Here is a 13,592-nt window from a genome sequence, read left to right on the forward strand (position 1 = left end):
GTTCCCTAAGCTTGAACTACAAAGCACAAAATCCAGACTTCAGCGCTGGGAGCCTCCGGAAGCGCGAGAAAAAAAGTGGAGAAAGGTAGGATTTGGCAGCTTGGCAAAAGGAATGCAGGAGCAGCAGGAAAAAGGAGGTAGAAACACATCAGCTCTATGTTCTTCCCCCTGTAACTCCCCTTCCCCGATCTATCTAACATTTCAGACCTGTCCTATTTGGGGTGCAGGGGGTAAAAGTACCAGAAACCAAACCTGGATCCAGCCTCTTGCTCCTCTGAGAATCAGGGGTTTTCCTTTCACTACATTAATCCCTGCTCAGACATCACACACACAGCATAAAAGTCTGGAGTGGGAGCCTGCAAACCCTCGTGCACAGAGCACTGGAATCGTTAACTACAGCCTGTCCAAACCTGGACTAGCAGAACACTCACTGCCTGGCCTCCTGCATTTCATTTTCCCTCAACCCAGCAGAACGGTGCTGTTATGTAGACAAGGACAGGGACAAAGCCTCATGCACCACTGGAGAGCCAGCATTCCCTGGTAACACACCATGCTTGGGACTGAAGGGACAGAGGGCAACCTTCCAGGCTCCTCTGTTATAGCCAGACCTCCATCCACCCATCCATCCATCCACCACGGGGAACACAGGTGACACAACACATGGTCCCTATAAGCCTGTTTGCAGCTAATGTGATCAAAACCAAGCCACAGCTGCATCCTACAACTGCTCTGTAGTCTGAGAAAATAAGGGAAGATAACATGAGGTTGTTTAAACAAGTCAGAAAACCTCATCCAGTCACTCCTATTACAACCTGCAGTTTGTTCTGCATCTTCTGTAGAGTAACCAGCCTTGGGATCATCACAACATTCAGAATCTCCAATTTCTCCAGATAGTTTGTTAATCTTTGCACCAGCCTTATCAAATCAACACAGCTTGTTCAAAGCAGGGTAGATCACACAGGGTGATCAATTAACCCAAAGCAGACATAACCCCTTTTTATGCCACCCTTTTAAAGCTACAGATATGCATCAAATCAACCAGTGAAAAACTCTACCAAAGTACCTGGTTCTCCCCCCAGGGCTTTCTCTAAATATTCAATTGAGAGGGCAAACCCTGCAAATTAGCAGAATGCACAGAGGATTAACAAGAAATGAACATACTAAGCACTAACTTGAAATACCAGTTTGAAGTTATTTTCTTCACTTGTCTTTGTAAAAATACTTCTGAAATGTTGTCTGTATTCAGGCAACACCGTGGATCTTCTCAGTAAGGAAGTTCAAAAGCTGAAGCATTATGAGAGCAAGCACACGAAATACAGAAGCAGTCTTCAAACTTGCATGAAACTTGGCATCTATTCATATGCAACAGTAGCAGAAAACCTTCTTCCAATCACTTCATTGTGGTGTGGCTACGCAAAGAGTTCCACCTTAGCTGCTCCTCAGTGTACAGGAAAACGCCCCTGAAAGGGCAGATAAGGAACAAAAGTATTCAGAACCATACTGAACTTGTTTTCCTTAGAAAAATGTCCAAATCAGCTAAAAAATGCATCAGGAAAACTTTAGTCATGTTGAAAAACGGGCTTTTCAACTTGGGATGGCTACTTTGTGCAAAGCAGTAACTGTTGAGAAAAGCTGATACCAAAGTAATCCTTTCCAATACTGCACCACAACAACCACCAAGATCCCAGAATAACAGCTTAATTTAACACAGAATAAGGCTACAGTACTTGGGGGGTGTTTGAAAAACAACTGCCTCTGTGACACACTGAATCAATGAATTCTGAGGGTTTCACAATCAGAGTTACCACATTCCTGCACCCCCAGCCTAGTCTATTTTGATGAGGAACTAATACAGTAAAGTAGCAGCACAACTTCTTAGGTGTAGCTTTAGGCATCTCCATTTTTGGAGTCCATGTTAGTGAAGAAACCTATCCACACCCATACCCACCGTGGCAAAAGGAGAATACACTTGTACTTAATTAAAGAGCAAGAATCTTGCATTACCAGTTTGACAAGGTATGGGACAAAACCAGTCTCCATCTTTAATATGAAAGTAGAGGGATTTCACTGAAGTTTTTCCTCTCCTCACACAAAGTTGGTCAAGATTTCCTGGGATTCCATGCTGCATAGCATAGCATGCAATCCTCCTTGGGGATGCCAAACTGTAGAACAATTGCAAGATGTGCTGAGAAGATTTAAGAAGCTCTGTAATTTTCCTGGGATCCCCATTCTGGAAACTAAGCAGCTGTAGCAAGATCTTTTAAGTTGTAAACAACATTGAATTGTAAGTTTACCTGGGCAAGAAAAAAATATTTTTTCTGCACATCAACTCTAAACATATTGCGCTTACAAGAAACAGCACAATTCTAGCTCAGCTGGCATTAAATATTAAATTTCTATGACTTTTATTAATTAAAAATTATTTAACCCTACATACTACATTCTAGTCATGTTACATGACTAATACTACACAGTTTTTCACAAACAGACCCAGGACAAGACCCATCATGCACAACTATTTCAATGACAAGATACTCCTACTTGCAAAAACTGTGAGCAGCAGCTGAGGCCCTGCCCTATTCTAATCGTTCATCTTGGCCCCTGGTTGCCAGCTTTAGTTCTGTGGCTAGCAGCTGAAAAGTACATTTTTCACACTCTGTTAAGAAGAAATGCTTGGGAATATCTGAAGAAGGCTGGCCAAGCCACCCTCATTAAACAAGCACCAGCATGTACCTCCCCCTCAGTGCTCTCCTATTATATATATATATCTGTATTTATTATTTTTGCCAAGTGATGAACACTTCAGTCTTATAATTTCAAACTTGTTTAAGCAAGTAATACTCACTGAGGACAGATGAATGCCTTCAGCAGAAAATTCAACTTACTAGCTCTTCACATTTTGTTTTTCCCTACCTCTCTGTACTCTATCACCCCAGTTTACAGGCTGAGTGGGCTTACTGGGCTAGCTGAAGCTAAATATGTCAAAATCTGTGATATTCTGAATAAATTTTACTGTACCATTCCATGGAAAGTTGCTCAATTTTAGCAAATACTCCAAAACAAAGCAATTCCAAAGTCCACACAAAATAGGCACAATCTCAGGTCCTACAACAGACACGTCTGCTATCTAAACACAGAAAAAAAACAGGGAAAAAATCAGCAATATAGATTAAACATTGAAGGGCTGTTTTAGAGGGAGGGGTAAAGCTTTTTTTAAAGTTCAAAGTCATTTTTGTGTCTGCCACAAACAAAAAAAAATCCATAATGAACAGTTCTAAACTTGATGACTACCTGAACCCAGCAAGAAGGAAATCAGGGCGACGAGCAAGGCTATAATGCGGAGAAGAAATAATTTTTTTTAAAAATCAACCAATCAAAAAATGATTAATAAATGAAAAATAAATAAATTAATAAAAGACAGGGTCAGGCTGTCAATATGGTGCTACCATTAACAAATGTTGAGGTGAAAGATGGGTTGGTGGGGAACCTGTGAAGCTCCTGTTCCGCACTGGACTAAAAACAAGGGAAAGATGATGCAACAGGGAAGCCCAACACCCTCCTACTCCACTGAGACAAAAGAAATGCTTGGCTCTTTTCTCCTCCTCTACTTCCCAGGATTTAATCTTTAAAAACCATTGTACAAAATTCAGGAGAGGGCTATGCAGTCCCCACAAACTACAGTTCCAATGGGGTCAGAGTTACACCAATGTCAGTATCAGCATAAAAGAGACCCTGGGAGGGGAAAAGGACAGCTAAAATCCTAAAATGCTGTTCCATTTCCACTTTACATGAAGCAAAGTAATTCCAGATTTCTTGAGACAAAGACTCAGCTTTTGGAAGATAATGGTGTGGAACCACACCCTGCAAAGACATTTTGAAAACTGAAACTGCATGTTTTAGAAAATAAATTACTGGATGCACCTGCCTCGTGCTCTTTAACATAAGGCTAGAAGAATCTTAAGACTTTCCAAGCCTTTTCCCAGGAACTACAAAAAGGTGATCATGCTGTATGAAAAATACATTACTTCAGAATAACAAAAAGATTCACAGTGGTATCCCAGGGCATCCCTGAAATTATCTAAACCAAACTTTTAGTCATTCCCCCAAATGTACTACAGTAAATAGAGAGAGCTTTGAAGGGGTAATCTGAAATTAGGAGTTTACCTTGCACAGGCAGAAACATGTGGAAAGCCCAACCAGATTCACCCACACATCCAATATCACCCTCCACACGGGCTCTGCTCTTCCAGCCTTGGGACTCCTGAATGCAACACCATTCTTTACATCCAAATTAGATTAACTGAAGAACTCTGAGCATGAGAATCCCGTGTATTAAATTTTGAATTTGGATCAGAAGTTTCTTTTACTTCTGGTTTCCAAAGCAGCCCATGCCTTAAATCCCAGTAGAAGCAAGAGATTCAAGCATGAGATGAATCCAAGACTTCAAATACCCTACACAAGAGAATCTTAAAGTATATAAAATTACAGAGTCCAGCTTCCCATTGGGAACAGCAAATCCACAAGCACAAGCTACAGTGAAAAGCACAGCAAATAACAGAATTTAGCTCTGGTACTATTAGTTCAGCAAGGCTGACAGAGTCCCATGACTCCCAGCACGTTTAGCTCATAGGTTTCCCAATTACAGATAGGAATGCAAAGAAAAAAAGAGTTTCAACTCTAACATTCTACTGGCAAAGTATATATTGCTAAATAATTGTGACAGGCTCACACAGGACAATTGAGCATCCATAACTCAAACCCACAAATCCACAGTTTAAACCCTGACACTGACCAAGACAGCAGTTCCTTCAGATGTGTACAGAACACCCTTTTCATCCAATTTTCTTTTTTAAGGCAATTTGGGATTGCACAGTGAAAAAACTTTCATATCAAACATTCTGTAAAGCAAATGAACAATTTCACTTTGAGATCTCTCCCTCCCTTTTCATGACTGTACTTGGAAATTCAGAAATAGTTTAATAAAAGTGGTCACTATTTATGGAGATAACCATGGATATAGCACCAAAAAAAAACCCAAAAATTTATGATCCTCTTTATTGAGTGAGCCCTCTCCACACTGAAGAATGTTTGTTTAGCTTTTACACCAAGCATTTTGGTGGCCAAAATTCCTTTTCAAGTAACTCAAAATAAACCCCATTTCTCAGCACTGGACACTGTCAGTGTTGAAGTCAATGATCAATAGACTTCATCAACTGCAAGGTACTTTCTTCACATGAACATTCACAGATCTTTCAACAATACATCAAGCCAGTCTCAACTTTGTACAGGTTCGACATAGAAATTCTTTGTTTAAACTGCACATCTTAAGGTGGCTTTGTTTTGTTTGGCTTTTTTAATGATGTGAATTATTCACCTCCATAGGCTTATATAATTAAATCCTCATACTGCGCACTGTTCCGTAAATTTGAAGTAGGAAAAGAAAATCTCACTTCTCTCGACAGTACAGTGTTTAACAATCTCCATGCTTTGCTCATTTTTACCACATAATCTACCCTGCCATTCTGTATAAAAGGTAAATATGCCTCTAAAAACAGTGTTTTAAGTGTACAGAACCAAATTTTATATGCACTTATGTGAGAGATAGGCAAAAAAGCCCAAGCACTGTGCTTCAGAATATTTCTCTACAATTGGATACCCAACTCTACTATGTACTAGCAATAGGAGTAAAGCAAAACATAGCATGACTCAGACTATACCCAAAGAGAGATTACTGCTCTACAGAGAGGAAAAAAAAAAATGTTAACTAAATTGAAAAAGAAAATCAAGAGCTGCCCATTTTCCTATGACAACAAAGAAAAAATGTTTACTTTCTAAAGAGAAGTTCTTTTTTTCTCCTTAACAAAACTCAAAAGGTCACAAATCAAAATTTTCAAGCTTTTTTCCAAGCAGCCCTTTAAACAAGTCCTTATTTAAAACCTGTCCTGAAGATATCTGATTATACTCAATACTGCTCGTGTAAGGATATCTTCATTAAGGAATCACAGAATCCTAGAATGGTTTGGGTTGGAAGGAGCCTTAAAGTTCACCTCTGCCATGGGCAGGGACACCTTCCACTAGACCAGCTTGCTCAGAGCTCCATCCAGCCTGGACTTGAACTTTGGCGCACTCCACAGAATTTGTAAAATAAAAGATTAATTCTAGATATTTATCTTTCTGAAAACATAACCTGAAGACAGATGAATTACAGGAATATATTGGCCGTTCTTATTCATATTTATCCATCAATAGCCATGGCACATTTCAGATCCAACCAAAATTATATTGCTGTCAAGATCTCCACTGCCATCCTCAAAAGCCATATCCTCAGTAGACAGGAGCATAAACACATGACCAAAGTTCAAGGCCATTGTGAAACAGCCAAAGAGAAGATTAAGCAACAAAGCTTCTCTTTTGAAAAATGTTGCAGCTCCAGCCACTGCAGGAACAGGCCACAGAGCCTTGTCAGGCTGATCAGAAGGAAAGGAACTGATTTTCAGTAGAGCTTATGTGAAACCAAAGGGCAAGTCTGAAACAGATAAAGGTCACAGGCAAAAAACCAAGGGAACCAACCTCTCACATCAGCTTAGAGGAGAACAACACATCAAAATGAAAGTGAGCATTAACTTGGACTTGTAATCACACACCTCCAATTCTAAATATCCAAACTCCCAGAACAAACTCCTCAAGTGACCTACAGATATGGATCCCTACACAAGTATCTGGAGTTTCCAAAATGTGGAAACATTATTTCCCTGTGCCTCTGTGAAAAAGCCAAGTTGAATAAAAAACTCACTCCATTCAGTAGCAAAATAATAATTCTTCTTTCAGCCCAGAGAACGTGAAAACATTTTTCCTGGCAAGAATTGCATTACATTTACACTTGGGGAACCCACAGGCAGGATTATTTAAAAAAGACACTTGCAAAGTTATGAGCATCCAGATTACCTGACACACAGAACACAAATTTATCTCTTCTCAGTATTTGTAGCTTGAGATGTATATACACAAGAGATTATGGTGAGTATTTTCTAATATATGTCAACAGATACCAGTCAGCCTTAAAGACTTTAAGTGACTTAAGCTGCCTAAATTGCCACAAGCAGCTTACACAAACACCCCTGTCATATTCCTTTAAAAGTGGAAAACTAAAAAATAAATCCCCAAATTCATCTGTGAAGTATGTTCATGCAGTTATGAGATGCAATGCTGACTTAGGGCGAGGGAAAAAAAATTACTAATATGCACTTAAAACATTCTTTCCAAAAATTCAAAGTCTCTGACAACACTTAACTATAAGGGGTCTGCAGATATTGAAACACAATGTGTCCTCCTAATTCCATGATCAAAACCTACAATGAATAAAATCAACATTCAACTCTCCTAAATATATTACAGGAAGGATGAAACAAAGTCATGGGCCAGTGGACATTAAAACACTAAGAATTTGTAAGAGAGTAGGGAATTGTGTTCTTATTCATATTTATCTTAAAAAAAAAAAAAGAAAAAGGGATTTGGTTTCTTTTTTTATTTTGTGGAATTGCAATTATGTAGCCACATTGAATCTTCAAGTCTTGCAACTAAACATCCTCAAAGCACTTTTTAGTTACACTCTTAGAAAAAAGAAAGGAGGAAAAAAAATAAAAGGTAACAGAGGAAGAATTCTCTAAATACCAAAAGACACTACCTCTTGCACCAGAGGCTATAGGCAACTGATGAGAGTATACATGTGATGGTCACCTGGTTCTAAATATATATTTTAAATATTTTGTTTTGATTATAGTTCTTTCCACCTTATATACAGCCTGATTTTAGGCTACAGGTTAGACTGGAGCACCCCAAGCATTAATAAACCCACTGACAGACATCTGTCCACAGTAGCACAAGAGTAGGGCAAAAACACTAGCTCCTGTTTCAGGGCCTCGTCCACTACCACAACAAACAAAAAGCATTTCTGTGCAGTCACCAAAACATTGTTTCTACAAATAAACTAAGGAAAATAAAAACAATAGTTTCAGACTTCACCAAATCTGCTTGTTAAAAGGAGGGATGGGACATGACTCTGCAGTAAATTTCACCCCAAATTTAACAGCAGTAAAATTCACCCTCAGATACAAGGAAACTTAAAATGAATTCCAAATTTAATCCAGCTAAATGGTCTATTTATAATAAAGCAAACCTAAATTAAAGCACAGTATAAACAGCAAGTTGCTAACAATAGGCAAACAGATGTCTGCTGGGCAGGGGTGGGATGCTTCAATAAACAAACCCAAACATATCCACATGAGAAACCAAGAAGACAGAACCAGTGGAGACTCAGTGCTCAATATACTCCTCTGCATTATTTAAGTGTAGTTAGTCCTTTTTGCCCAAACACAGGGCATTATTTCAGACAAATTCATACTTTGAAGGTTTGGAGCAAAAGGTATCTGTTTCTATGTCTTGAAAACAAAGAAATGCTAGGGAAGCTGAAGTTTGTTGATAATCAGTGAAGAATTCTGAATGTTAATTCCTATCTCCATCTGACTTAAACTAGTGTAAAGCCAAATCAGTTCAGTCATTCACTAAGAGTAAGAGCCAAGTATGATTTAGCAACTGAAACTCAACACAGATGTCTGAAAATGCAACAGGAAGAGTCCTGTTCATCTCTGCTATCAGAACAGTGGAGGATGTGCCTGTTCTGACATCCATGTGAAACCCTTTGGCACCTCCAGGATTCCTGGGCACTCTCTTGAGATTAATGGCTGCTATTCAGAAGTCAGCACCAGCTGCTGCCAGAGTAAGAAGTGCAAGCCATGGCACCTCAGGCTGAATATCTGGGAATGCTGCAAATGGAGCTGCACATAAGTGCTGAGGAAATTTCAGCTGCTGCAGAGTCTGGCCGGGTCTTTGTGTGTTCTACCACGGTGTTCTTCATATTAGGCACGATTCAAAACCTCATTTCTACATCTATGACACCCTGTATTACTCAAAACTTGTCTGGAGGAAATCCAAATATCACTATTCATAAAATGGCAATGAAATACTGAAGTCCATCACTTCCAAACAATGCCAGGGCAATCTTTAGGCCAAGTGTTTTGATATTTCTTACATGTGAGGCATTGAGTATTTCTGAGATTGTGTAAGGAACATCACTGTATAGGGACGTACCTGACCTTCACTGAATAAAAACATGAACTTGCACACACCATTTTTAACTGAAGTATGAGGTAGTGATAAAATATTTACTATGGGTGGAAAGCAACTTTTACTTTAACCTATTATTTTGCTTACCTTGTAGAGAAAAAAATGAGGCATGATAAATTTACAGCCAGAAGATCAGAGGTGCAAGATTAAGATGGATCTTAATATGTGTTGCTTCATATTTGTATTGTATTTATTAGCTTATAAAATTAACATACATATTAAAATTTTCATCCTGATAACAACTGCTGTGAATTCACTGACTGTGCTTTTGTTTGTGATAAGCACCAGAGTCACTGGAGATTAAACTCTGGTCTTCACCATCCAAAACAAGAATCATGTTTTAGAAAACATCTATGTGAAATTCTATCAGCAAAATGAACACTGGCCTGCAACATTTTAATAGCAAGCAGTGAAGTAACTTGACCTCATCTACCTTGGGTTCAAAATGTAACCTTTAAATACAGTTTTACAGATTACCTTATAAATTTGAAGCACACAAATCTTGAATTCTGTAGAATGCATTGTAAAAGGCACATAAAAGGCATAATCAAATCCATTAAGACCATCATTAGAAGTATAACAGTGTTATGTTATAAAGCTCTTCAAGTAAAAAGTTAATGTTCTTTTTTTCTGTGAAAAATTCTAGAAAGCATAAAATTAAGTTCTAGCACAGCACTTCGATTTCCTCAAGTTCATTTTCCAAGGTCAGAGTACAGTTTGACTAGGGTAATCTGTAATAGAGGAAACTCCCAGAAAACAAAGAGCATTGCCAAGAATCCAGTTATTTATCAAGGCAGTGGTGATGTATTTCACTTCCAGCTGTCCACACTAAAAACCCAGAAAAAGTCAGCATTAAGTAAATTACTTAAGTATTTACTTTAAGTAAATGTAACAGATAAAGCACATGTATATAAGGTTAAAATGCACTCCTCTCAGTGAATTAGACATCCACAAAAGCTGCCTTACCCCAAATAACTGTCCCAGGTTTATGGAGCTAGAACTGATGCCTTGAATTCCCAGCTGCCCACCACACTAAGAAATGTGACCACGAAATGTGCATCACTGCTGCAGGAAAAACTGCATTTACTTTTAGAATCACAGAGGTGCAAATACTGATTTTAAAAATACTGCCATTTTGAAATTGATCCTATACACTGTTAGTTACTTTTGAAATATATATATGGTATATTTTATATACCAGTGTGAGCTTCTTTCTTATATACAGAAAACTCAAGAGAATGTAAGGAATTAAGCACCAGGATGCCACCAGAAATTGACTGCCTTCATAGCAAAATCAGAAGAGGCATTTTGGTATAGAAAAAAATCAATCTGGCATTCCTGCTTTTAGACCATCAGGACTTCCCATCAGTCATCAGAACAGTCTAAAACTGGCTGGTTCAGCTAAAGATCTAAAACAGGAAAAGTACACATAGAAACAATTCAAAACCTGTTAAGATAAAGTAGTCTAAAATCAGCTACAAAGACTTGTTACAAGCCAAATCTGAGAAAGAAGTAATGCTTTGGTTACAGAGTGATTTAGCAATTAATGAAATTACACAGGTCTTTGTACAATTAGTTAAATTGACCTTGCAGATCTACTAAACTGAAAACAACTACTATGAAAAAAAAAAAAATCTACACTACTATGCATTCTTTGCTTAAAAAAAAATAGCTGTTATTTTATTAAATTTAAAGACTTTATCCTCCTTGAAATCCACAGCTAAACAAAAGGTCATTTGAGGCACTAGTTCAAAAGAATGCTCAGCTTAAAATAATTAACAAAAAAGTTTGAATAGCTTCAAGTATTAGTTACTACAAAGTTTTGACAGTGAACACATATTAGGATTTTTTTTTAAATTGTTTCCCCTCATCAAAGATTTGCACCCATGAAGTAACTGACTATACCTTAACAACAACAAAACCTGCCCAATACAGAAGTTATTTCCGATGTAGCAACAATAATAAAAATATTTCTGATTTTTTAAAATACCACAATCATTTGAGCTAAGCATATGTAAATGAATTCACTGGGGGCAAAAGCAGCAGTTCCACAGGATGAAAAGAGTATTTTCCAACAGCAATCTACAAAAATCCACACACTGCTGTATGTTTACATAAAATTGCAGTAAAATTTCTCCTTTAACTAACTTGCTTTTCCAAGAGATTTCACATGAAACCATGCAAATATGGCATTCTTGAAAAGGGGAACTGTTTATTAATTTTCCAGAAATGTTTAGAAAGTGATGGTTACATGCAAGTAGCCTACTTGATTTAGGAAGGAAAGCTGAGAACTGAAAAGGCAAAAGGAGAACAGCAGAGTTGAGGGCTGAGATGATTCTGCTCAGCCACAAACTCAGGTCTAACAGTCTGCAGGTCATGCAAGTGGTTAATGGCCTCCATTAATGTAGCAGACCTGACACAGAGGATGAGGAGAAGCTACAAATTATTACAACAAAAACCAAAGAATGATGTTTGCCTGCAGCACATGATTTAACATGGGCAAAGGTTGGAAACATGAGTAGCAGAGGTTGGAAACTTCTCCTTTCTGATTTTCACCATTGTAACAGAACTAGATTAACACATGTAACATTTTCATTTCCATCCCTCAGTAATTACCAGCACCAATTACCATACCAAGAGTCATACAGTGATTACATTATAATGAGAGCAGTGAAACAGAAGGATTTAACACCACTGTTTGAAAGGGTATAAACAGTAAGTCACAACATCATTGTGCCATACTTGGGACAACAACCACCACGCCAGAAAGCACAAGGCTGTCAACAGTTAACCAACACCTAAAAGCAGACCCTGCTTTGCCTACAACCAAATGCTTCTCAACATGTTCAAAGTCCACTTGTATTATTTTTAACTCGAATGGATAAAACTCAAAGATTTCTGCAGACACCAATCACCTTTCCTAACTATGCTCCTTACGTAACAAACCTAGCACTGCGGGCCACGTGCATTCTCCACAAGGCACTAATTAGGAATTCCTAGCAGGACCAAAAAAAAACCCCTCAAAAAACCAAATCCAAACTTTTCAAAAGTAACTAAACAGGTTAAACAACACATTCAGACTTCTATATTGCCATGACAACTCAGCATGCATTTACAAGATAGCAGTCTTCAAGGTTTTAAATCAAAGTCTTTAATCGAGTCAGAATGGTCTGTATGGAATTCACAGAATCCCAGAATGGTTTGGGTTGGGAGGAACCTTAAAGACCATGCAGTTCCAAATCCCTGCTATGGGCAGGGACACCCCCCACTAGACCAGGTATTAATTCTTAAGTACATTAATGAATCAGGCAACTGAGAGAGCATTAAAAAAGTACTAGTTGCAGAAAAAAAGTCCATCAAGTTCTATTAAACAAAAGGATGTAGATACCATTCCACATTTATGCTAAGCCAAGGAAATTCCAGAAACTGGGAAAGCAGACTGGAGGGAAAGGGCTGCTCTTCCCTGCTTTTGCATCTTTCTCAAAATGAGCAAGGACCATAAGACCCTTCAGGATAGATCCACCTTTCCCTAAGACAACTCGACTCTTCAGTGAATCAAACACACAAAAAGCCAACAACACACCACAAAGAATACAAAAGTCATTGAAAAAGCCCTTCCCTTCCCAAACGTTCATACCTGTGGAAGTGCAGTATTGAGCTGCCTCTGCAAGGAATCCCTCTCATGGCCAACCTCATGCAGCTTGCCCTGGGTGAGGGCGAGCGTCTCCTGAGTTTCTCGGAGCGTTTCCAGCAGGCGATCCCTCTCTTCCAGCATGGACACCATTAACTGCTCAAAGTGGGAATCAGCATCTGACTGCAACGGGGAACCTGAACCGTGGCCTCCATTTCCCCCGGCGGGAATCTCGGCCTCACTGATGGTTGGCATCACCTCACACATCATCTTGAAACAAAACGAGACACAACAAAGGCCAGAAATCTCGGTCAAACAAATCTAAACAGGAACTTTGAGTGCTGCCCGTAATACCCACTTAGCTCTCCCCACGATAGCATCAGCAAAGGCTGCCAGCACCTTGGTGTTTGCCACTATTTCATTAAGAGAGGAGAAAAGGTACACAGTCAACTTAATCAAGGCTTTGCTTCATAATGAGAATCTTGTGACTTCTTGCAAAACCAGATTTTTGCAGCTACGTCTCAAACTGTGACTTCATTTTAATGGATTTATGTTTTTGTGAGGAGTAAACTGCTGCCGAGATCTTTTTAAAAAATCCAAAGATAAGGCATGCAGCCTGACACCAAAAATTATACACTTCACCCAGCAAATGATTACACTACACATTTTGGGAAACATTATATGCTTCTTCCACTGCTTCAAACGTACAAAGATCGTATCTACACCAGTACTTTGCGCTTGTGTTGGCTGTAGAAGTTTTATGATGGTGAAAGTGATG

The 13,592-nt window shown here is 38.7% G+C and overlaps 1 protein-coding gene across 5 annotated transcripts in view; it reads right to left on the reverse strand.

The window, feature by feature from the left end:
• Positions 1 to 13,592, reverse strand: part of PPFIA1 (PTPRF interacting protein alpha 1) — a 53,735-nt gene that overhangs the window by 38,566 nt on the left and 1,577 nt on the right. For all 5 annotated transcript variants that reach the window (XM_041459168.1, XM_041459172.1, XM_041459171.1 and 2 more), the window contains exon 2: positions 12,821 to 13,084. In XM_041459168.1, the coding sequence (XP_041315102.1) occupies positions 12,821 to 13,084 (264 nt within the window). The remainder of the gene's footprint in view (positions 1 to 12,820; positions 13,085 to 13,592) is intronic.

The sequence above is a fragment of the Pyrgilauda ruficollis genome, unplaced genomic scaffold (genome assembly GCF_017590135.1).
Source record: "Pyrgilauda ruficollis isolate IOZ18807 unplaced genomic scaffold, ASM1759013v1 scaffold132, whole genome shotgun sequence".
NCBI classification, from domain to species: Eukaryota; Metazoa; Chordata; class Aves; order Passeriformes; family Passeridae; genus Pyrgilauda; species Pyrgilauda ruficollis.